General features: G+C 45.6%; 3 protein-coding genes and 1 long non-coding RNA gene across 5 annotated transcripts; 2 read left to right on the forward strand and 2 right to left on the reverse strand.

Annotated features, from left to right (window-relative positions):
- Positions 1-2,432: 2,432 nt before the first annotated feature.
- On the reverse strand, positions 2,433-10,374 carry PNP (purine nucleoside phosphorylase). Its single transcript, XM_050796580.1, has 6 exons — positions 10,112-10,374; positions 7,155-7,324; positions 5,016-5,119; positions 4,643-4,818; positions 4,339-4,529; positions 2,433-3,143 (listed from the first exon to the last, which is right to left on the reverse strand). Exons 1-6 carry the CDS (start codon positions 10,120-10,122, stop codon positions 2,926-2,928), a joined length of 870 nt encoding a protein of 289 aa, XP_050652537.1. The 5' UTR covers positions 10,123-10,374; the 3' UTR covers positions 2,433-2,925.
- A 7,938-nt stretch (positions 10,375-18,312) lies between these two features.
- On the forward strand, positions 18,313-22,039 carry PIP4P1 (phosphatidylinositol-4,5-bisphosphate 4-phosphatase 1). 2 transcript variants are annotated; one of them, XM_050796582.1, is made up of 7 exons: positions 18,313-18,727; positions 19,070-19,260; positions 19,614-19,720; positions 20,168-20,273; positions 20,460-20,512; positions 20,604-20,694; positions 21,191-22,039. In XM_050796582.1, the coding sequence occupies exons 1-7, from the start codon at positions 18,586-18,588 to the stop codon at positions 21,332-21,334; spliced, it is 834 nt and encodes a 277-aa protein (XP_050652539.1). In that variant the 5' UTR covers positions 18,313-18,585; the 3' UTR covers positions 21,335-22,039. The 2 variants fall into 2 exon arrangements, with proteins under 2 accessions (XP_050652539.1, XP_050652538.1); XM_050796581.1 differs by having other exon boundaries at positions 18,372-18,748.
- Positions 22,040-22,129: 90 nt separating this feature from the next.
- On the reverse strand, positions 22,130-24,446 carry APEX1 (apurinic/apyrimidinic endodeoxyribonuclease 1). The gene is made up of 5 exons (XM_050796557.1): positions 24,437-24,446; positions 24,128-24,253; positions 23,735-23,922; positions 23,042-23,234; positions 22,130-22,911 (listed from the first exon to the last, which is right to left on the reverse strand). Exons 2-5 carry the CDS (start codon positions 24,183-24,185, stop codon positions 22,394-22,396), a joined length of 957 nt encoding a protein of 318 aa, XP_050652514.1. The 5' UTR covers positions 24,186-24,253; positions 24,437-24,446; the 3' UTR covers positions 22,130-22,393.
- On the forward strand, positions 24,154-24,583 carry LOC126958373 (uncharacterized). The gene is made up of 2 exons (XR_007727165.1): positions 24,154-24,248; positions 24,498-24,583. It is a non-coding gene; the product is annotated as an uncharacterized LOC126958373 (long non-coding RNA).
- Positions 24,584-24,624: the final 41 nt, after the last annotated feature.

Raw genomic sequence — 24,624 nt, forward strand, 5'->3', positions numbered from 1 at the left:
TAAGTACTGATACATGCTACAACTTGGATGCATCTTGAAAACATTATGCTAAGTGAAGGAAGCCAGCCACAAAAGTCCAATTTCATTAGTGTGAAAGTCCAACGTAGTTAAATCTATAGACACAGAAGGTAGATCAATGGTTGTTTGGGGCTATGGGGAAGCAGATAAGGTTTCCCTTTGAAATGATGAAATGATCTCAAAATAACTGGTAATAATTGTGCTTATTTATGAATACACGAAAGACCATTGAATTGCACACCTTAAATGGGTGAATTCTGTGGTATGTAAATTTTATCTCAATACAGCTATTTTTTAAGAAGAAACTGAATAGGCTGGGCGCGGCGGCCCACGCCTGTAATCCCAGCTCTTTAGGAGGCTGAGGCAGGCGGATCACGAGGAGGTCAGGAGATCATGACCATCCTGGCTAACACAGTGAAACCCCGTCTCTACTTAAAAAATACAAAAAATTAGCTGGGCGTGGTGGCAGGCACCTGTAGTCCCAGCTACTTGGGAAGCTGAGGCAGGAGAATGGTATGAATCCGGAAAGCGGAGTTTGCAGTGAGCCAAGATTGCGCCACTGCACTCCCGCCTGTGTGACACAGTGAGACTCCATCTCAAAAAAAAAAAAAAAAAAAAAAAAGAGACTGAATACATTATGTCTTCATATAAATAAATACAAATTTAGTAAATCTACTTACTAAATCTAAAAAGCTTACAATGCTCTTAAACATTCCACTCAATTATCTCTAGGACATATTTTTCAGATGGCCCCATTCTGATTCCTGGTCAGTCTGACCAAGAGACAGATTGGGGTAGGAAAGCCAAGTACCAAATGCAGCTCTCCTCAAACCAATTACCTTTCTGCCTGTCTCACTAGAGCCTTTCATGTCCTGATCTAGTCACACCAGTTGTGACAATGACTCATGAACATGCCTAGTACTTTTTGCGGCTCTGCTTTGGCTCATCCTGATGTGAAATCCTCTTCCCCTGCTTCATCCTTCAAGACTAGGCTCAAAGTTTTCTATAAAACTTTACCTAAGTATCCACCACTTTAAGCAAAAGAAAAAAAGAAAAAAAAACTTTCCCTAATCTACCCAATTCTCACTGTTGGGTGTATACAATCAGTCCCTCCTTTGAGCTCCCACGTGTGACTTTGTACTCATTTTGTACAAGCGTTATACAACGGTGACCTTGTAAATGAATCTTAAGATTGTAGAGCAAGGCCAGGAGGATGGCTCACTCCTGTAATCCTAGCACCTTGGTAGGCCGAAGCAGGAGGATTGCTTTTAGCCAGGAGTTTGAGACCAACCTCAGCAACATGACGAAACCCCATTTCTACCAAAAAATACAAAAATTAGCCAGATGTGGTGGCATGCACCTGTGGTCCCAGCTACTCAGGAGGCTGAGGTGAGAGGATCACTTAAGCCTGAGTGACGGAGGTTGCAGTGAACTGAGATCACACCACCGCACTGCAGCCTGGGTGACAGAGTGAGACCCTGTATCAAAACAAGAGACCGAGCCACTCCAAGATGCTTTTTCTTTGTGTTGGGCAGTTAAGTAGGTCAGTTAACCAAACAAAGGATAATTTGAAAGTTCTCCAAAGCAGCCTGTGCAAAATATCTCTTCCGTATTACACCACTAACAACTAAAATGTTGTCACTACTAGAGGCTCCTCCAGACTGGTCTTTCTCAAAAGGCACACAGGCCTGGGAGGGCAGTGTGGTTTTGAAACATGCCAGCCAGCTGAATGCAAGTTGATAAGCAAAGATAATAGTGCAGTGAGCCAACAAGGGGGAAATGCCTGGATACAGTATCACAGGGAGGTTCTGACCAAGTAAAGAGAAAGACTGGAGCCCAGAAAGGAAGTGGAAGGACAGAAGCAGACACTCAAAGAGAAGCAGAGTGTGAACCAACTTCACAGGTTTGCCTGGGGCTGGCAGCAATCCAATGAACAACAGAGTGGCTGACAGCAGAGAGAGGCATTTACCACTGCCTTGTCAGAATGGAGTGAATGGAGAGTGTGGTTACTGACGTTAGAGAAGAGTAGGAGAGAAAAGGCAAACAAGAGGAAATATAATTAGGGCTTTGGTAAGGAAGCGGGAACTAAGGAAGAGGCTAATCAGTGAACTGATTCAGCTATGATCAAATAGACAGGAAATGAAACAATCAGAAGGCAAGGGAGAGAGGAAGGACTAGCCTGACGGAAGTGGCCATCAAGTGCCAGAAGTTAACTTTTCCTTACCATCTTGTAACCTCTTTCCCACCTTTCATCATTTTGCCCTTCTTCATCCTTTGCTACACTCACATACTATCTCATCTCAGTTCCTAATTACTTGTCTGAGAAGCAGATAGTCACACAAGACATGTGGTCTCACATCCTTTCATGTCAATCTTGTCCTGTGCCTCAGCCCCATCCCAAGCTACACAAAAAATGAAACTATTTCATCTTTCTCTTTATTCTGACAACATTATGACATTAAATAAAGTCCAAGAGGTATTGGGTTAGTCCTTGTTTGGTCTCTGGTGATTTAGATAAGGCAGAACAGAGCCCCCAGGAATGTATTATCTCAAAAAGCTAGTAGCAGCTGCTGTGCAAAGTTCTAAGGCCCAAGTCAAATCCTGGGCACCTCCACAGATGCGTGGTAGGGCATGGGCTCCAGCTCTTGTATAAGAAAGAACAGAAATGAGAACAGCTTTATTTTGTAGCGCCAATGTCTCACTATGCTCACACCTGTAATCCCAGCTGTGAGAAGAGGATCTGGCACTAGAAGGGTCTAGTGGAAGAAAGTGGGAAAGGTGAAGGCTAGAAATCTTTTCCTTTCTGCTACAACCTAAGGACAGAGGCACGTGACTCCAGCAAGAGGTCAAAGAAGGTAGCAGCTACTTGGATCTTGTGTGAGAGACGCCAGACCACTCCAGGGCAGATCAACTGGCTTTGTCAGGGAGTGGAATGCTGGCCATAAGAATGGAGACCAACTGTTCCAATTTCTGTGCAGCTTGTTTGCCAGCCGCTAATACTTCTTCATGGTTGGCCTTCTCCAGGCTTTCATAATCCATGATGACCTTGTTGGTGATGAGTGAGAAGCCGAAGACTCGAAGTCCACAGTGCCGTGCAACGATAACTTCTGGTACTGTACTCATGCCTGATGGTGAGAAAGATGGAAACCAGCTGTCAGGATCCTCAAATAACTCTTTTCCTTGCCCTTTAGCCTCACTTTCAACAAGAATTAAAAATCTCAAAAAACATCCAAAGATGGCCAGGTGCAATAGTGGTTCATGCCTGTAATGGCCAGGTGCAGCAGTTCACACCTGTAATCCCAGCACTTTTGGAGGCCAAAGCAGAAGGATGTCTTGAGCCCACGAGTTTGAAACCAGCCTGGGCAACATAGTGAGACCTCAGTTCAAAAAATAATAAAATTAGCCAGATGTGGTAGTGTATGCCTGTGATCCTAGCTACTCAGGAGGCTGAGGTGGGAGGATTGTTTGAGCCCAGGCAGCTAGAACTGCAGTGAGCTAGAGACGGTGACACTGCACTCCAATCTTGGCAACAGAGCAAGGTCCCACCTAAAACAAATCCAAAGAAGCAGCTAAATTATTGTTGAGGTATGTTCTTCTGTATTGCCTAAAATAAATACACATTTCTTAAAATCACCAGTGCAATGCTTCATTTCTGTATTTGTGGCAATTTTGAAGTCAATCCTAATGATAGAGTTCCATCTTCAGCTAGAGGTACAGAAGGTGGCTATAGTGAATTTTTTAGAATTCTTAGAAACAGTCATCAAATTGGCCAGGTGCAGTGGGTCACGCCTGTAATACCAGCATGTTAGGAGGCCGAGATGGGCGGATCACCTGAGATCACAAGTTCAAGGACCAGCCTGGCCAACATGGTGAAACCTCGTCTCTACTAAAAATACAAAAATTAACTGCGTTTGGTGGCACACGTCTGTAATCCCAGCTACTTGGGAGGCTGAGGCATGAGAATTGTTTGAACCTGGGAGGCAGAGGTTGCAGTGAGCCAAGATCATGCCACTGCACTCCAGCCTGGGTGACAGAGCGTGACACCATCTCAAAAAAAAAAAAAAAAAAAAAAGAAACAGCCATCAAATCATGGATAGGTCATTCATTAGCACTGCAGCTGTTAACTCCTTGGTGCTTCGTAAGGAGATTTGATGCTACACCAAATCTCACCACTTTGTATTTCAAGAAGTCAGTTTAATTCACCCTTCCCTGAAATCAGATCCTCTCAATCCAATGAGGCCTGTTATCTCCTACTCCTTCCCAGTCCCATTTTGCTAAATCCCTCCGTCTTCAAGCCTCCAGCCAAATTCCCCTTCTCACCAACAGCATCTGCTCCCAGCTTCTGCAGCAGACGAGATTCTGCCACAGTCTCAAAGCTGGGGCCTGCCAGCATCACATAGGTGCCTTCCTGTAGCTCACGTTGCTCCCCCATTTGTTTCCACATACTGAGAGCCCTCTGCCTCATAGTCCGGTCGTAGGCATCAGACATGGCAGGGAAACGAACTCCAAACCTAGGACACAGGTTGAATTATCTCACATAAATGGAATTTTAAAAATTCTCCCAAGGCTCCTAGAGAAGTCCTTAAATCCTACCCATCTGAAAAAAACAGAGTAAGATACATACCTTTCATCATTGGGCCCTCTGAGAGGGTTCTGACCACTGAAACCAGGTAGGTTGATATGGTCACGGATCAGCATGATATCTCCAACCTCAAACTCGGGGTTCAGCCCTCCTGCTGCATTGGTGACCACCAGGGTGTCCACACCCAGAAGGTGGAAAACCCTCACTGGGAAAGTCACCTTCGAAGCAAAAGATCAGAAAAAATTTTTACAAAATTTCATCAATCCAGCTACACGGAAATGCATGATATACATCGTGAAAGAAAAGGAAGGAGGGGACCAAAAATCCACCTAACCCAGATAGCTAGGTAGTGAAAGAGGCTAGATAGTTCTCTCCTGCCTCTTCCAGATCCAACCAGCCTATTCCCCTGATTTACCTTCCAGAGCGAGTACCCTTCATACATATGGAACCTGCCCTGCATTATCACACAGGCTCTGCCATTCAGGAACCCAAACACCAGTCGGCCAACATGACCTGGCACTGTATACAAAAAAGAAAGAGAAATGAATGGGATTATACTTTCATGCAACACATATCCATTGAGCACCTACTGTGAGTTACTCACTCTGCTCAAAATGTTAGGATATAATTAAGTAAAAGACTCATTATTATCTCTGCTTTCAGAAAGTTTAAGTCTGGTGGGAGAGCCAGGCATTACTCATAATTATACAACCTGAGATTAGAGATATGGGGTAAAGATGTTCAGCATGAACACCCAAAGTAGGAAGGGCTTTTTAAAGAAATTTCAAGATAATACAAGCCATACTGCCAGAGAGTAACAAGTGAGTATAAAAAAGTAGATACTCAGAAATGGAAGGTTCAATACCACATGCTATCACTTGTAAGTGGGAACCAAACATATACATATGGACTTACAGAAATAATAGACACTGGGGACTCGGAAGTGAGAAAGTGGGAGGGGGATGAGGGATGAGAAATTACCTAATGAGTACAATGTTCACTGCTCAGGTGATGGTTACACTAAAGCACAGACTTCACCACCATGCAGTATATCCATATAACAAAACTGCATTGTACCCCTGTAAATCTATAAAAATTAAAATAAAAAATAGGCCAGGTGAGGTGCCTCACGACTGTAATCTCAGCACTTTGGGAGGCCAAGACAGGTGGATCAAGAGGTCAGGAGTTTAAGACCACCCTGGCCAACATGGTGAAAACCCATCTCTACTAAAAATACAAAAATTAGCCAGGTGTGGTGGCACACGCCTGTAATCCCAGCTACTCGGGAGGCTGAGGTGGGAGAATCACTTGAACTTGGGAGGCGGAGGTTGCAGTGAGCCGAGATCACACCACTGCACTTGAGCCTGGGTGACAGAGTGAGACTCCTTTTCAAAAAAAAAAAGTGAATGCAGTAATTACAGACCTCTTCAAATTTTTCAAAGTTCTCAAAACATGTATTCTTATATATTGCCCTAACTTAATTACCTACCTCCTCAGTCCAGCAAGCAAGCTCATAGTATACTTACTCTGGCTTCCTAAAGAAGAGGCTACTGAACTAGGGGAAAAGAATTTGAACACATGCAAGTCTCTTTCCTTATGACCCATAGGACAGTCCTACGGGAACACATGTCCATGTAGGGGTGCGTGGGAGTGCAAAGATAACTCCCCACAGACATAACAGCCATTATTACCACTCCCTTATCTGGCAATCTCTTCTAATAGATGGTCAACCTATCCCTTAGGGAATGGGAGAGGGACCAGAACCAAGAGGAAGAGCTGAGGAATTCTCAAAGATAGAGGAGCTTATGCAAAAAAACCCAAAATGAAACAAAAACAGTAATAAAGTTGACATAGGAAACCCAAGTGGAGTATAAAAAATAAACATGTTGATAAGCTTAAAAAAATTAACCCCCTTATCGTTTAATGCAGTGCCCTTCTCACTGGGGGTAGGAGTGGCCAATGGAGCCAACGTCACTACTATCTCCCTTAAAGAAGTATGCCCTTCATACACCCTCTCTTAATGTTTCCCACGTCACTACTATCTCCCTTAAAGAAGTATGCCCTTCACACACCCTCTCTTAATGTTTCCCACACCTTCCCCCTCTGCTCTCCCAGTCTTGTTTCAAAGGGTTTAAAAAAATAGCTATTAAAAATCTTTTCCTGCTGTCAGGTCTTAAAAAAAATTCTTAACTCTCCAGGGCAAAGAAGAAAGAAATCTTAAAAATTAATAAATAAACCAACAGAAGTTAATTATTTGAGAAATTAAGTAAACCAAATAAATGACCCTTGCCCTTTACTTGGCCCCTGTCACCTGGCCCTCTTCTAAGTCTTAGTCTCAGTCCACTGACACACACATGCCCTGTCTCTTGTGGGATGTCTGCTAGAGGAATCTCCTGAGTCATTCTGACTCACGGTGGGCTTTTCTCCTCTCTTACAACATTTGTCTTCAGTGAAATGCTAGGTCAAGGAGTAGAAACGTTGGCCTCCTTGGTTGTGTTCCACAGAATCCCAATAACATCCCTCAGTCCCATTCCCTGCTTTCACTTGCCAGTACCTGTACTTTGGGGAAAGTTGGGGATTTCACTGTAGTCAAAGATCTGGGCCTGAGTTAATTTATCAGTCAGACCTCCTAATCCAGAACCACAGATTATTGCAACTTGAGGTCGGTGCTTAGTGTGAGACAGAAGCCATTCTGCAGTGTTCTTATAATCTTCATATGTGTATCTAGGGGAGAAAAAACATCAAGGTGAATTCTGCTCCCATTCCAAGGGCATCACAGACAAATGACCTTTGGTGCAAAAAGGCTGGCAGGTACACTGAGGCAGCAGGGACAGAGAAGTTGGCACAGAGGGAGAGGCCATACTATGCTCACCCATCTACTCAGCCACCCTTCTTTCTGAATCAAGCCCACTACAAGTCTGATATGAAACTCCCTCCATTCCAGAGCCTGGCAAAAATTAATAAAGCCTGTTTCTACTAACAGACCCAACTCCAGTGTTGGATCTACTGAACACTGGCAAGTTGCATACTTATCCTTATGACAAAGGTTTAGAGAGGAAGGGATCAGAGTCTATAGGGAAGTGCAATGAAATAATCAAATTAGGATGGGTAAAAGGGCTTGACCAGGAGGGAGCCCAACAAGAGTACTCAAAATAGGATTAAGCCCTTCCTGAGGGTGGTGACCACCTAGTAAAATTCCCCTTATTACCTTACCTATTCCCCAAAGACATTCAAAATGTAATTAAGACCAACTACCATGAAGGCAGGGATAAACTCAGATTTCCTTTTGAACCCTTATCCCTCCAGTTCCTTCCTCAGCCAAAGACTTAAGGGCTACATTTTTTTTTTTTTTTTCAAACCAATAAAACACAATGAGAACACACCTGGTAGAGGTCTACATACCATTCTTAGCTCCCCAGATCACAAAGGGGTTAATTCCAGACAAGAAACTAGATAAGCTGCTGTACAAAAAAGCAGACCCAGTCCACAGTACTGGTTGTCAAAAGGCTAAACCGGGACTGACTACACTAATTCTCAGCAGACGCTTGTTAGAAAGACAGATTCTGGCACTCCAGCCTGGTGACAGAGTGAGACCCTATATAAAAAACAAAAAACAAAACAAAAAACAAAACAAAAAACGGATTCTGAAGCCCATGTAATTTTGATTTTAAAACCAGGTTTAGGGGCCAGGCACGGTGGCTCATGCCTGTAATCCCAGCACTTTGGGAGGCCGAGGCGGGTTCACGAGGTCAGGAGATTGAGACCATCCTGGCTAACACGGTGAAACCCCGTCTACTAAAAATACAAAAAAAAAAAAAAAAAAAAAATTAGCCGGGCGTGATGGCGGGCGCCTGTAGTCCCAGCTACAGGGGAGGCTGAGGCAGGAGAATGGCGTGAACCCAGGAGGCGGAGCTTGCAGTGAGCCAAGATCACTCCACTGCACTCCAGCCTGGGCCACAGAAAGAGACTCCGACTCAAAAAATAAATAAAATAAAAATAAAATAAAATAAAATAAAACCAAGTTTAGGAATTGCTGGTCTAGAGGGAAGCAGAACTCAACCTAGATTCTAGTCTCAATATTGTCTTTTTAGGCATGTAATTTGTGCTCCAAATTATTTTCTCAGGTATAAACAAGGGAATGTAAATTGGCCCCATCTACCTTATAGGCTCGATCTGAAAATGAATTGAATACTTGCTAACAACCTCCAAAGACCTATGGCTCTGTTACACACAGTATTTGAACTTTTCTCCTGCTTTCCACCTGCCTGTGGTCTTCTTCCTGTCCTTCCCCCTCCCTGCCTCCTTCCAGTTTCCTTTCTCTCCACCGAGGATCTTTGCTCTTCAGGAACCTAAGGTCACTTACCCAGAACCCCTACACTAGCAAGAATCAACCGTGTTACTTTTCTTCCATTTCCAAGTCCAGTTCTCTCACACTCATCTGGGAAGACCAAAGGTTGCCTTCAGAGGTGGCAATGAGGTGTGACAGAGCTGAACATAACTAACCAAGCTTTCACAGGAAATTTTTTACTCCCAAAGCAGAGCCTAGGAAACCAGATATGATTGCACAATACACCAGGCTACCCTCAGGGAAGCAGTTGGATACGGTAGGTTGGGGGCTGGTCAACACAGCCACAGGATAATGGAGAGAAGCAATTAAGTTGGTAAAATGTTAATCAAATGGCGTCCCCAAAAGGTGCAAAGGAAATGAATGGTGTGTGAAGCTGCCACCACATGGCATGTCTAGCTACAACTCATAGCACTTCCTCATTGGCTATCAGTCCCCACAAGAACACCCTGGCTCCCTGAGCATCCAAAAGCAACTGTGATGCCTAATGCAGGCCACTTGGACTGGGACATCCAGGACCAAAGCAGAGAGAAGAGTTTTCAAAGGCCTGGGGTGGGGGAAGTGAGCAGAGGACTGTTCTCAGTTCGATGACTGATTTCCTTCTCCACTTAGGAGTCAGTTCCCACTGAGTTTATCATACTTCCCGTCTGGAAGGAAGGAAGGAGTGCAACTGGCAAAGGAGGTGAGCAATCTTTCCTCTAAAGGAGGAACTCCGAATTTGAGCACCAAAGTACCTCGCAGCTTTACCCAGACCCTAGCATGGGAATTTATGAAGAACGCAGGGGGTGAGGACACCTCCTCCTGGTATGGAGTGAGGGATATATATATATATATATCCATACACTCATTCTCCACTTGTACCCCTAACACACACACGGAGACACACAACGGCTGCTTTTACGGAGTAGCTTAGACCGCACCAAACTGTCCCCTTCCTGCTCCGGTGGCGCCACCCCAGCTCGACTCCCGCGTGCGTCCCTGCCCGCGCTGGCTGCCACATGACTCTGCCGCCTTGCCCCCGACAACAGGCTCCGTGCCAGGCCTCTCTGCATCCCCTGGGCGCTCGCTCCCTTCCCCGGCTCCCTCTGGGCCCAGTGTGCCAGGTTCCCGGGTCTCACAGCACCCGCCCCTCCCCAAGGGTCCCGCGGGCCTGATGCCCGCCTCACCCGTTCTCCATGGTCTCGCAGCAGCCCTCTCGATGAACCTGCTCCGGTGTGCTCCGGTGTGCTCCGATCCGCTCCGATCCGCTCCGATCCGCTCCGATCCTCTCCGCTATGCTGAACTGAGCAAGGCTGCCCGGTCTGGTCCGCACAGTTCGCTCACTGTTCTAGGCTCTGGCTTATATCCCCAGCCCTGGAGTCCCCAGCCAATGGCAAGCGAGCATGCGGGCCGGCCCCGTCTCCATGGTGACACACCCTAATTCAATCGGCTGAACCTGGGCTGTAAATCTAATCGGAGTTCTTCCCAGCCCTAAACCTTCTCCCTCGAGGCGCGGGGTTGGGGGGCGGACCGGAGCGCACCCAGCATTTCATCTCTGTACCCATTCCAGTCCGCAGGGCAGGAATTCCCAGCAAGAAGGCCTATGCGGAAATAGGGCTAGAAGTCGAGAGGAAAGCCCCCAGCTCTCTCCCTGCAACCTCATTCCAGCTGTGTCAATAGCAAACCGTGAGAGATTCAAAAAGAAAAAAATTTCAAACCTTAGATTGCACAACCCCAGAATAAAAATGAAGCGAGCCTGTGTCTGAGTTGCTGCCTGGACAAGGGAAGCTGGGTCGCCCCTGGCAACAGTTCTTACTTGGAGGATACAGGGTTTAGGAGAGCACATCCAGGCCCAGACCGGGAGAAGAAAAAGTTCTCAGGCAAGAATTCCTGGGTCCTAGATGCCGACGGAAAGGATGAGGATGGATTTGGTGGGTAGGGACACAGATAATCCCTTGATCTGCACAATACTGATCCAAGCAATTCAGGTAACTAGAGGACTCTTCCCAAGAGGAAAATTCTGTTATCAGAATACATGGGTACCAGAATATAACATAAATAGCGTGTCTTTGGTAGAATACAACTATTTCTTCTCCCCACGTTTACAAATTAACCAACCTTACATCAAATCACAAATCAATGGTCCTTTCTTAGCTATTGGAATCTTCCACTTCTTCCCTCCTCCAAACTCTTTCAGCTTGCCGTTTTACCCACTTCTGTGGCCAGCCACTATTTTCCAACTGTTTTTCTCATTCATTTAACAAATATTTATTGAGCATCATCTATGCACCAGTACTGTTCTAGTGCTAGGGACACAAGAATAAAAACAATATCTGTAATATTAAAAAAAAATATATATATACACACATATATATATATGAAGGTCAGGCGCGGTGGCTCACACCTGTAATCCCAGCACTTTGGGAGGCCGAGGTGGGCGGATCGCCTGAGGTCAGGAGTTGGAGACCAACCTGGCCAACATGGCAAAACCCCGTCTCTACTAAAAATCCAAAAAATTAGCTGGGCATGGTGGCAGGCATCTGTAATCCCAGCTACTTGGGAGGCTGAGGCAGAGAGAATGGCTTGAACCTGGGAGGCAGAGGTTACAGTGAGCTGAGATCGCACCATTGCACTCCAGCCTGGACAACAGAGCGAGTGGCTGGTTCCTGAGAACTTATTAGCACTTTGAAAATAACAATGCACACAAATTGAAAGAAAAATATTTCGTTCTTAAATAACCACAAATAGTTACTTATGGGATGTGTGCATCTGTTTGGCACTACTCAACTTCTCACATGTTGGAATCCAATGCTGCCACCCTCAATTTCTGTTCCATGCTGATTTTTACACAGTACTTTTTTTTTTTTTTTAACATAGTACTTAATTTTTATCAGAGGGACCTTCTAAAACCATCTTTTGTAAAGATATGTTGTCTGTATATATATATTTTGAGACAGGGTCTCACTCTGTCACCCAGGCTGGAGTACAGTGGCATGATCTTGACTCACTGGATTCTCTGCCTCCTGGGTTTGAGCCATTCTCTTGCCTCAGCCTGCCGAGTAGCTGGGATTACAGGCTCCTGCCACCACACCTAGCTAATTTTTTGTATTTTTAGTAGAGACAGAGTTTTGCCATATTGGCCAAGCTGGCCTCGAACTTCTGACCTCAATTGATCTGCCCGCCTCGGCCTCTCAAAGTGCTGAGAGTATAGGCATGAGCTACCACACCCGACCAGATATACTGTCATCGAAAGGAATGTAGCACAATCTAGTGTTCCAACTGTGAATCACCTCAAGTTAATAGGTCACACAGTGTTTAAGAAATATAAAATATTGCTGTGTTTCCTTTGAAAATTAAAACTACTCCACAGTACCCTTGTGAGCTTGTACTTTGGCACAGAGTTTGGGAATCATGGCCCCAGTCCCTCCATGACACCTCATTCCTGAATCTACATAGTGTAAATGAATGGGCTCTAATAAAACTATCTGTGTATGGATGCTATCTTCACCCCTTATTTACTCGTTGTGTGGTCCTACGCAAGTAAAATTCTTATTATGCCTCAATTTTTTCCTCTGTAAAATAGCGATAATAGTACTATTTTTGCAAAGATTATATAGAATACCTTTTACATGTTTAGGTAACTGCCTGACTATGTAATAAGCACACATTAAATGCTGGCTATTATTATTAATCTCTATTGTCTCTTTCTCTTTTGATCTTTCTAGACTCACCTAACCATAAATTGAATCAAAATAAAAACTAGAGGTATATCCAGCCTATCAATTCCAGTGAATCCCACACTGTTCAAAACAGAAGGCACTAGCCATGTGTGGCTATTTAAAAGTAATAAAATTAAGATGAAATATAATAAAAATAAAAATTCAGTTACCTAATCATACTAATTACATTGTAACTTCTCAATAGCCACATGTGGTTAGTGGCTACTACATTGCATAGCATAATTACGTTTTTATGCTAGAGCACAGCACTGCTCTTATCTTTTCTAGTCACTGCTACCTTGTATCCACATAAAAGAAACTGGAACTGTGCTTTATTATTTACTTTTAGGGTAAAAGAGTTCCTGTAGCATTCCTATAGACAGGAACCAATCATCAATCTTGGATGATTAGAGTTCATTAATGCCTTATTACCCTTTCTTCTATCTTCTCATCACTTCTATCTTCAGAGGAACTCCTTGTCCAGGAACATACTTAGTAACACACTTATCCTGTACCCTCAAGATCAAGGAAACTAAAAAAAGGTGGCAGGAATAGGTTCTAAGTCACTCAGTATTGCTTTGTGAAGTGGGGAGACATCTCTAGATAGTGACTCCCAATGTCAACAATTATAGAAGCAAGCTCTATAGGCCTGTCAGGATCCTTTAGATAGGGAACCTGTTTTATTCCTGCCCTCTCAACTGAGATCTCTCATTATCTCTAGATCACAAGCTAAATATGCTCTTTTAAAAATATCTACCCCTGGCCAGGCACAGTGCCTCAGACCTGTAATCTCAGCACTTTGGGAGGCCAAGACAGGAGGATTAGTTGAGCCCAGAAATTTGAGACCAGCCTGAGCACATGGTGAAGCCCCACCTCCACAAAAAATACAAAAATTAGCCAGGTGTGGTGGCATCTGTGGTCCCAGCTACTAGGGAGGCTGAGGCAAGAGAATCACCTGAGCCCAGGAAGTCAAGGCTGCAGTGAGCCGTGATGGTGCCACTGCACTCCAGTCTGACAGAGTGAGACCCTATCTCAAAAAATAAAATAAAATATCTACTCTCCTTACCACCATAATCTTTGATCTTCCATTTTCTCCAATTACTGAAATTAAAACATTTTAGGGTTTTTCCTGTTTTTTTTTTTTTTTTTTTAGATAGGGTTTTGCTCTGCCACCCAGGCTGGAATACAGTGGCTCAACCTCAGCTCACTGCAGCCTCAATCTCCTAGGCTCAAGCAATCCTCTTTCCTCAGCCTCCCAAGTAGCTAGGACTACAGGCATGCACCACCACATTCGCCTATTTGTCATTTTTATTTTTTTAGAGATGGGGCCTCTTCATGTTGCCCAGGCTGGTCTCAAATTCCTGGGCTCAGGTGATCCTCCCACCTCATCCTCCCAAAGTACTGGGATTCTGGGTATGAACCGCCACATCCGGCCCTTTTATTTCTGTTATAGAGATCACTTTTATTTCTCTTTTCTAAGAGTGAGACTTCCATTTGTGCCTCACTCAGTGGTAGGAAGAACAGAGTAGAGATAAAGGACTGGCCTACCACCCTCTATTCCAAAGACCTTAGCTCCTAGAAAGGGAAGCCAAGAATTCCCTAAAGGAAAGAGTAAAGAACTGAGGCCAAAGTTCCAATGTAATTAACATAAATTAATCATTTTAAACCAGGCCATACTCTACCCCAATCCCATCCGACCCCCCGGCAAACTACCCCTGGTCTTAGTTGACTCACTCTGCACATTACCAGAAACTTTCTGTGCCTTTGAAATGCATTAAGGGATTGTGTTGTTTTCACACAGGTGGTAAACTACCACTTCAGGAAAGAGGAAAAAATAAATAGGGCATGTGGAATATGTGAAAAAAAAAAAAAAAAAGAAATCAAATTGGGACACTTTGGGTCATAGAAGCCAAGCAGATGTTTTCCACCCCATCCTCTGGCCATATACACACTGTAGTGGTTATCACTTTGTTGGAAATCTAAAGAAAAAAATGCTTTGAAATCTTCACAGTTTCTTTATATTCTATTATATAACACACTGAAGTGTGTTCCCCCAAATTCTTATGTTGACTCTCTAACCCCCATTGTGACTATATTTGGAGATAAGATCCTCTAAGAGGTAATTAAGGTTAAATGAGGTCATAATGGTGGGGCCATAATCCAACAAGACTGTTGTTCTCATAAGAAGAGAGGCCAGGCAGGGTCTGTAATCCCAGAATTTGGACACCAAGGCAAGAGGATCACTTGAGCCCAGGAGTTAGAGACCAATGACCAGCCTGGGCAACATAGTGAGACCCTGTCTCTACAAAAAAAAAAATAAAAATATTAGCCAGGCATGGTGGCATGCACCTGTCGTCCCAGCTACTTGGGAGGCTGAGGTGGCAGGATTGCTAGCACTCAGGAGTTCAAGGCCACCATAGACTATGACTGCACCACTGCACTCCTGCCTGGGAGACAGAGTGAGACCCTAAAAGTGTGGAAAAAGAAGAGAAAGGAAGAGAAAGCAAAAATGTGTGCAGAGAAAAGTCCATTTGTGCCACAGTGAGAAGGTGGCCATTTGTAAGCTAAGGAGAGAAGCCTCCAGAGAAAGTAAACCTGCCAATATCTTGATCTTGGGCTTCCAGACTCCAGAGCTGTGAGAAAATAAATGTTTGTCGTTTATGCTATCTGTAGTGTTTTGCTGTATCAGTCCTAACAAATCAGTACACCTCAATAGCCTAATTGTTCTCAATCTAAGTGGGAAGATCTCACCCCATAAGTAAAAATCAGGCAGTACCTGAGATGCCCAATATTTACCCGAGACAATATTAAAATGATTTATCTGTATAATACAGGTACCAACCAATCAGAACCAATGCCACCATAAACAACCAATGCCAGCCACCCTGTAGTGTCCCAGCTGAATATCCGCCCTGCTTGCAACTGCAGCTAACAATATTGTTCAGTACCCAGCAAATTTATCCCAAGATGGGGCTTAAGTTACTTTGTTAATTAATTTGAGAGCCATTTATCAAGCAGCTTCTATGTTCCAGGCATTTAGCATAAAAGGGGGCCCATCCCAAGCACCTTTTCTCTGCCACCTCTGTGCCTCTGCCCCTTTCAGTCTACCTATCAAATTATTTGAATGTAAAACATTAGATCACAAGTCAGAAGACCGGGATTTAGAGCTCCATTTCAGTCTGTCACTTAGCTTAAATGACTCCAGTTTACACAGTTTCAGTTTCCACATCTGTAAAATAAAGATATAGTCTTGGCTTCCCTGTCCATTTCACACTGGATTCTGAAATCAAATGAATACAACAATGAAAGTGCTTTATTGGCTGAGCACAGTGGCTCACGCCTGTAATCACAGCACTTTGGGAGGCCGAGGTGGGCAAATCAAGAAGTCAAGAGATTGAGACCATCCTGGCCAACATAATGAAACCCCATTTCTACTAAAAATACAAAAATTAGCTGGGTGTGGTGGCGTGTGCCTGTAATCCCAGCTACTTGGGAGGCTGAGGCAGGAGAATTGCTTGATCCTGGGAGGTGGAGGTTGCAGTGAGCCGAGATCATGCCACTGCGCTCTAGCCTGGCGACAGAATGAGACTCTGTTTCAAAAAAAAAAAAGAAAGAAAGAAAAGAAAATGCTTTATTAACTGTAATCAAGTTACAAATATTATTATTTTTTGCATTTTTCTGCCTATTGACCTACTCAAGACAGAGCTCAGGTCCTAGTTATCCATGCACAATATTCATTTTTCTTTATGTTTTAGAAGTTTTCTCTGGCTGCTCTAGTTAGACGTGATCTTTTCTTGAACTTGTATTACATTGTTTAATTCTTTTATTATGAAGCATGTGCTGTATCATGAATTTCTAGTATTGATATTTTTCCATATCATTTTTTTTTTTTTTGAGACAGGATCTTGCTCTGTTGCCCAGGTTGAGATCATGGCTCATTGTAACCTTGAACTCCTGGGCTCAAGCAATCCTCCACCTTAGCCTCCCAAAACATTGGGATTACAGGCATGAGCCACCACTCCTGGCCTGATATTTTATACTGTCAATGTTTACAGTATTTTGTCTCCCTGCCCAGAATGTCTTTCACACTCCTTTTTAAGGAGTGTCTTTCACAAAGTGTAGATATTTAAAAACTATTTTTAGGACAGTTTTTGGAATATATGTGTAACTACGGCACAAATAATGAAATCTACTCCAACCTCAGACAATGCTTGAGTGTCCGTGTGCCACAAACAGCAGAAAGAGCAGCAGACTGGCCTCCCTCTATGGAGCTACAACCTCTTCCCTATTTTGTATCTGGAGCTTCCTTAGTTCTTTAAGTGTCTGTTAGGGGCTCTTATCTAACTGGTCGAAGGTTACTAGCTTCTAAGTAGAAGTTGGCCTGAGAAAACCCTGTCTAAAAAAATCAGGAACTAGATGAAGTCTCCAGCCCCTGTAGCAGCCAAGTGCTGGGACGTCAGCAGTTCCTTTGTTATTAAATATTTGGGGCTGGCTGTACTTTCTTTCATGCACATTCCTTCTCAGTGGAGAATCTGCTAGCCAAGCTGGCAATGGACCTCCTCGCGGTTTATTGTTTTTATCGATTCCTTGTTGCTTCCCATATTTAAAGCAGTCCCAATTTGGGTTATGACTCGGGAAAAAATCCAAGTGCAGTTCAGGTGCCCATAAAGACCACAGGAGACTTCAGGTAGGGGAGGGAGGCACTGCCCCTTTGCTGGAAGCAAAGTTGAGACAGGTCTAAAGACTGTCCCATCTGTCAAATAACGTGACAAAAATAACCTTGGATTTGATTAATCCAATCAACAAACTGCTAATAACAAATGTTAAAGGTTGGTGGTCATAAAATTGAGTAAAGGTACGGTGGCTTGTGCCTGTAGTCCCTCCCAGCTATTGGGAAGGCTTAGGCGGGATATCAAACCCAGGAGTTTGACTCCAGCACAGGCAAGACCCCATCTTTATTGAATTTTTTTTTTTTTTTTTTTTTTTTAGCAAAACGACGAAATCTTCTAGTATTGGAGACACTCATGAAAAGATAATTTAACAATTTGATCAGCAGTGGGGAGAGACGGGCTCCGTAAGGGCAGCTTCCAGGAGAACCGAGTCTTGCGTCCTGTCCCCAAAGTAACTCCAGCGACAAAGGCTGGAGAGATAATCTTAACTTTTTAATCCATTTCCTCCTGGTACATCATTACCCTGACTTTTTAAAGGTATTTCTTCGAGTAGAATGGCTAACTTTGTCTACTGTTCCCCACCGTCCATCTTCTCCCCGCTCTCAAGATCCCTAGCTTCCACACTCCTTGGTTGCACCCGCCCAGCCGCCTTTAAAATGCATAAGCCACGCCCCCCATGTTCTGGCGCTAAGTTCGGGCCAATGCAGTTGCGCCGCTAGTATCACAGGACTAGGGAAGGAAAGTCACCAGCCAATAGAAAACCAGTTATAACGCAAAGCCGGAGAAGTGTTTCAGTGTTGTCTTTGAACCAATGAGGGGCAGAGCAACAGAGCCCGTGCAGCTTCCAGACCAGTTGAGCAGAAGCAGCCTAGCCCCACCTCCTGGTCTGGAGGTAGCGCGATGGGCGTCGCTCCCAATAGCTTGCAGAACCTCTAGTCACGTGCAGGTTTTGCAAGCCCAGCAGCATCTGGCAGGTCATGTGACAGTTGACGTTTGTGCGACGCTCCCCAATGGAAAAGGAGAGCTGCCTTCACAGGACTAGGAATTGGTTTATCTACGCGAATAACAGCATGACCGGGGCGGGGAGAGCCTATCAAGTGCTGCTAGACGGAACGGGGCGGGGCAGGCCACTGGTTGCGGAGTGAGCTGGGCGCGCGGCGCGCAGGCGCCCTGGGGACCCGGTAGCGGCGGTGGCGGTGGCGGTGGCTGCGGCGACGGCAGAGGCGAAGGGAGCCGGATCGCCGACCTGAGCGGGAGGCGGCGGTGGCGGCCATGGCGGCAGATGGAGAGCGTTCCCCGCTGCTGTCCGAGCCCATCGACGGTGGCGCGGGCGGCAACGGTTTAGTGGGGCCAGGCGGGAGTGGGGCTGGGCCCGGGGGAGGCCTGACCCCCTCCGCACCACCGTACGGAGCCGGTAAACATGCCCCGCCCCAGGGTAAGCCGGGGCGGGTCCGAGGTGCTCCCCGGGGTACTCTGAAAGCCGGGGAGGGGGCGGGACCGAGGGCGGAGGCGGGTCCCAGTCGCCAGGTGCGGGACTGCTGCACCTGTGACTGGGCGAGGCTTCCTTCCCTCCGCAATCGCGACCACAGCGTGGGACGGAAGGGGGTTCTGAGCAACCTGATGCAAGCGCCAATTATGAGAAGCCCTCCGAGCTTGGTCAGAGGGTTGAAGATCAGAAAGACTTCCCTACCACCGTGGAGCATCAGTGGAGGATGTCTGTAAGTGATCCCAGCCCTTCTATTTTCTTCCTCTCCAGCATTTCCCCCGTTCCCCGAGGGACATCCAGCCGTGTTGCCTGGGGAGGACCCACCCCCCTATTCACCCTTAACTAGCCCAGACAGTGGGAGTGCCCCTATGATCACCTGCCGAGTCTGCCAATCTCTCATCAACGTGGAAGGCAAGATGCATCAGCACGTAGTCAAGTGTGGTGTCTGCAATGAAGCCACCGTGAGTTATACATATCTATGAAATGGGCCCTGTTTCCTGGATCCTCTTTCTGATGTCTTGATTCTAGACCCTGACCTTGCGGCTGTTAGCCAAGTGCTCTTGATGATACCCAGGTTTCAGTTCCAGGTGTCTCACACAGCCATTTCCCCAAAAGCCACTCACCAAAGCTAACGTTTACTTTCTCTCACTTCACACCTAGCCTAGTTCCTATTTGCAAATCTCATGTTATAGTCTGTTTTATTTCTCCTTCCTGGCTAGCACCTTATTTTTCTGATCTCATAAAGAGTTTTTGGAGGGAAGTGGAGGGGATTGCGATTAGAGGTTTGCTTGCTGATGACCCTGTTATTCTCTAGCCAATCAAGAATGCACCCCCAGGGAAAAAATATGTTCGATGCCCCTGTAACTGTCTCCTTATCTGCAAAGTGACATCCCAACGGATTGCATGCCCTCGGCCCTACTGGTAAGAGGCATAATGTGGGGAAGGGCATAAGTGGGCAACTGGAAAGTCAAAAAAAGATGAGAGTATATAGAGAATGTAAAGGTGAGAGAGCCTAGTGTTTATTTGGAAGGAGAAAAGACTTTGAAGCATATGCCTCAGGAATGTTACAGCTGTCTTTCTCATTTCTCAATAAAAATATTGGGATGAAATGATGTCATTTAGGAGAATAGACAGCCTTGGGGACTGGGTGTGTTATCCTGAGGTCGGAGGGGAATTGGGGACCTGAAGTTTAAGCAGTGCTCTTTCTTTCTCAAGGATTCTTGAGGGTATACAGTTGGGGGACAGAGTATTTTAAGTGTACAAAGTCGAGTGACTTGATTGGCAGGGAGTGGAGGATGTGAAACAGGGACTGTGTGAAGATTTTTAGGATTAAAAACTTTTCAAACAAAGTCTTTTTCTTTTGTATAGCAAAAGAATCATCAACCTGGGGCCTGTGCATCCCGGACCTCTGAGTCCAGAACCACAACCCATGGGTGTCAGGGTTATCTGTGGACATTGCAAGAATACCTTTCTGGTGAGGAAGAGGTATTGGGAAGGGGAGGGGAGAGGAGACTAGGAGTCATTTCGAGTATATTTCTTGGAGTAATGGTAATGACCCCTGAAAGTCTGTCCTATGGGAACATGTTCTGCATCCCCACCCCAAGGTTCTCATTGAGGGGGACCCTGCTTGTGCTATTATTTTCGTTTTCTTTCTCCATAGTGGACAGAGTTCACAGACCGCACCTTGGCACGTTGTCCTCACTGCAGGAAAGTGTAAGTGATTAGGGATTGAGCTGGTCATTGATGTATGGAGTAAAGACTCTATGGCTGTAGAAAGCATCCATTTCTATTTGCCTCCCCACAGGTCATCTATTGGGCGCAGATACCCACGTAAGAGATGTATCTGCTGCTTCTTGCTTGGCTTGCTTTTGGCAGTCACTGCCACTGGCCTTGCTGTGAGTACCCTTGCCCCAGTCTCTTTCATTCTGCAGCCTCATCTCCATAGGCTAAGATTTGGGAAATTGCTACCCTTAAAAAAAGTGGAAGAAACTTGGGGGAGTAGTTTGTTTTAAGATATGGATGAGCTAAAGTGTAAGGTGGCTGATCAAACAGACTTTATTACTACTAAGAGTGCAAAATAGCCATCCTTTGTCTGTAGGATGAGGATAGGACAGTGAAGTGCTTAATTTAAGAGTTGCTATTTGCAAACCTGGCTCAGTTGTCAGATATGAAGAAAAACTGAGATACAGTGTGGGATGGGATGAGTATGTTACTGCCTAAGGGAAGGGAGCTGAACAGCTCTGCCTTTAAGAAGGTCCCTGAGGGTGGCTATATGTGGATAAGAAACAAGGACTGAAGCATGAGTTATTACTGTTCTTAGGACTAATAGGAGGTAGTGGAGACCAACATTAACCCCATCTTTCTTTTCTTCTCCCTCCTTACCTTCATCAGTTTGGCACATGGAAGCATGCACGGCGATATGGAGGCATCTATGCAGCCTGGGCATTTGTCATCCTGTTGGCTGTGCTGTGTTTGGGCCGGGCCCTTTATTGGGCCTGTATGAAGGTCAGCCACCCTGTCCAGAACTTCTCCTGAGCCTGATGACCCACAGACTGTGCCTGGCCCCTCCCTGGTGGGGACAGTGACACTACAGAGGGAGCTGGGGTAGTTAAAGGCTCCCGGGGCTTCTATAAGGAAGCCAAGCAGCTGCCTTCCTTTTCCCTGGGGAGAGGTAGGAAGGAACCAGGCCCTCACTTAGGTTTGGAGGGGCAGATAAGAGCACTGCTGACCATCTGCTTTCCTCCAAGGGTTGCTGTGTCTAGGGTGAAGTAGGCAAAACGTTGCCCTTAAAACTGGGTCCTAAAGACGGTTCCAGCCTTGTCCTTCCTGTGTGCTCCCTGAGAGCCATTCCTGTCCCTTACACATTCCAGGGCAGGGTGGGGGTGGGTAGCCCTGGGGGTTCCCCTCCCTCTTGTGCACCATTAGGACTTTGCTGCTGCTATTGCACTTCACCAGAGGTTGGCTCTGGCCTCAGTACCCTCAGTCTCCTCTCCCCACATTGTTTCCTGTGGGGGTGGGGTCAGCCGCTGCTCTGTACAGAACCACAGGAACTGATGTGTATATAACTATTTAATGTGGGATATGTTCCCCTATTCCTGTATTTCCCTTAATTCCTCCTTCCAACCTTTTTTACCCCCCCCCCCAGTTGCAGTATTTAACTGGGCTGGGTAGAGTTGCTCAGTCTTTGGGGGAGATTAGGGACTTATCCTGTGCTTGTAAATAAATAAGGTCATGACTCTACCCTTTTTCAGTTGTTAACTTGTATGCACGAAAATACGAGGAAGGGAATGTGTAGCCCCACGAAGGGGTAAGACACAAAGACAGCAAGGCTGAAACTATGGCTCTTTATTTTTGTGTGGATAATTCAAACAAAGTCATTAGTAGTCTTTGTTCAGTTTTTCTTAAAAAAGAAAAAACCCTCAAATAAAAACTCTTGGGCTTAAAAGAACTCTAAATCTGTCACAGGAGCCTGGTTGTAGGATTCTTATTTTTATAGATGAGAAATACAATGCAGATTTCTCTGAAGAGTGTTTAAAGAAGGAATGGTAGTTGAGGGGGCTTATTTCCCAGGCTCAAAGTGATTTAGGGGTGGTGTCACAGTGCTAGGTATAGGGTGATAGGACAGTGATCACTGCCGAGGGCCTTGGAACGGATCTTGCTATCACACAATGCAGGTAACAGAGAGTGGGACAACAAAAAGTAATCAAGGCGCCAACCAACATTCTTGGATCGAGCATTCATCATGTAAGTCCAAAAGGTGTAGGCATAGGGTGTGTTGGGGTAGAGGTGCCTAAAGCTGTCAGCCAGTGGCACAGCCTGCAGTAATTCCCCAAAGCCTTGGCGCTCTTGTGGCGTGAAGCCAGCATTCTTTTTGTTTCCCTTGGGGTTGCGAAGGTCAATTTCTTCATGTGCCACATTGAGGTCTCCACACAGCACAAGGGGCTTTCGGGAAGCCAAGCCCTTCAGGAACTTGCGAAAGGCTTCATCCCAGCGCTGCCGGTACTCCAGTCGTACCAGACCCCGGCCTGCATTAGGTACATACGTTGTTACCAGCACAAACGAGTCAAATTCAGCCACAATCACCCGGCCTTCCTGATCATGCTCCTCCTCGCCTACAGAAACGAAACAGAATTAGCATAAAAAACTGTAAGAAAAGGAAAAGCAATCAAGAGGTGGGGGAGAGATGGAGAATTAGCAATTGGTCTTGAAGAGTTCAGGCATTAGGCATCAATAGGGTCTCACCTATGCCATAAGAAACTTTGAGTGGGCAATGGCGGGAAAGTAGGCCCACGCCACTGTATCCTTCCTTGTCCGAAGGAGCGGACCAGTATTGATGAGAGAGTCCAGGCAGCTCTTGAAGTTCAGCTGGTAGTTTGTTCTCTGAACATTTGGTCTCTTGAAGGCACAGTATATCTGGGGCTTCTTCCTTTACCCACTATAAGTGAAAAGAAAGGTGGAAAATGTATTATCAATTCAGCAGAACATTTATTGAATATATGCTAAGTCATAAATATGCACAGGTTAAACAGTCAAGCAGTTCGAGGTTAAATAATATTTAAACAATTCGAAGCTAGATAAATGAAAACAGAGGTAAAGTCTTACGTGCTATACTATGAATGTGTTTTTTCTATAGGCAAGCTAAGATTTTTAAGCTATAATTAATGAAATGGAGGACATGCTGAAGATAAAATGGAGGAAGTATAGTAAAAGGTTTTTGCAACATTCTGGGAAGAGGAGAGAACATTAAAAAAGAAAATGGCAATGGAAGTGAAGGAGCAGACATTTAGGAAATACAACTGGCAAGACTGGGGAAGCCCCACCGAAAACTGCAGGCAGGAGAAAAAACAGCCTGAAGGCTATACGGAGAAAAGGGATGACTAAACCCTAAGATCATTCAATACTAAAGAATGTGTCTTCCCCTCAAACACCACTCACATCTAATCCTTTCTTCTTAATCCAGGCTCGAAGCCCATCCACGTTCCAAGAGCAGATCTTGAGTGTGGCAGGTTTGCCACTGGGTGAGGTTTTCTGATCGGGGGGGTCCTCATACAGGGCTGGGCCCTCTCCTGCTGCCTCCTTGTCATTTTTCTTTGCCGGTGTCTTACTCTTCTTGGGCTCTGGCTCTATAAAATGAGTAATATATATTGACAAAAAGTGGGTGGTTTCCAACCGCGATCCGGCGTTAGCTATGGACCCAACGAAAGCCTGCGGTTACTGCGTCTTCACAAACCCCTGCAAAAATGAGTCGGCCGGTACTTACCGTTCATCAAGGGAATTACAAACAACCCCGCCGTAGCTTCTAGGAAGAGGGGCTCATTTCATTCTTACCTGTCTTGAGCTCATCCCCGTCTTCTGCCACCGCTCCCTTTTTCCCACGCTTCGGCATTCCCGTAACGAACGCTCTTCGGCACCTGTACCGCGTCGCCCACCAAAGCAGTATTTTTACCGCGTTGCCTACAGACGCAAAGAAATCATGAAACCAGCTAAGCCTGGGGAGAAGACTCCTCTCAAGAGCGTCCCCGCACCAGGTCCCGCCTTTCAAACCATGTTATCTCTAAATCCTTTCCCCGCCTCCGTGCATCATAGGCCCTTCAGCCCCTCACCCACGTAACTAGATCATTTCATAGTGCCTTGTACCCTACTCGCGAGATCTGCCCTCCAGCCAATTGAGGATCTTAATTAAGGGTCCTGACTCAAGCTTGCCCTTCAGACTACCAGCGAAGCCCCTCTTATGAGCAAAAGAGCAACCCCGTATCTGCACCGGTCCGATGGCAGCCTAGCTCCTCCTAACCCGAGCACAAAGAAGGATGCACGCTGAGCCCCCC

Source organism: Macaca thibetana, chromosome 7, assembly GCF_024542745.1.
Source record: "Macaca thibetana thibetana isolate TM-01 chromosome 7, ASM2454274v1, whole genome shotgun sequence".
Taxonomy (NCBI): Eukaryota; Metazoa; Chordata; class Mammalia; order Primates; family Cercopithecidae; genus Macaca; species Macaca thibetana.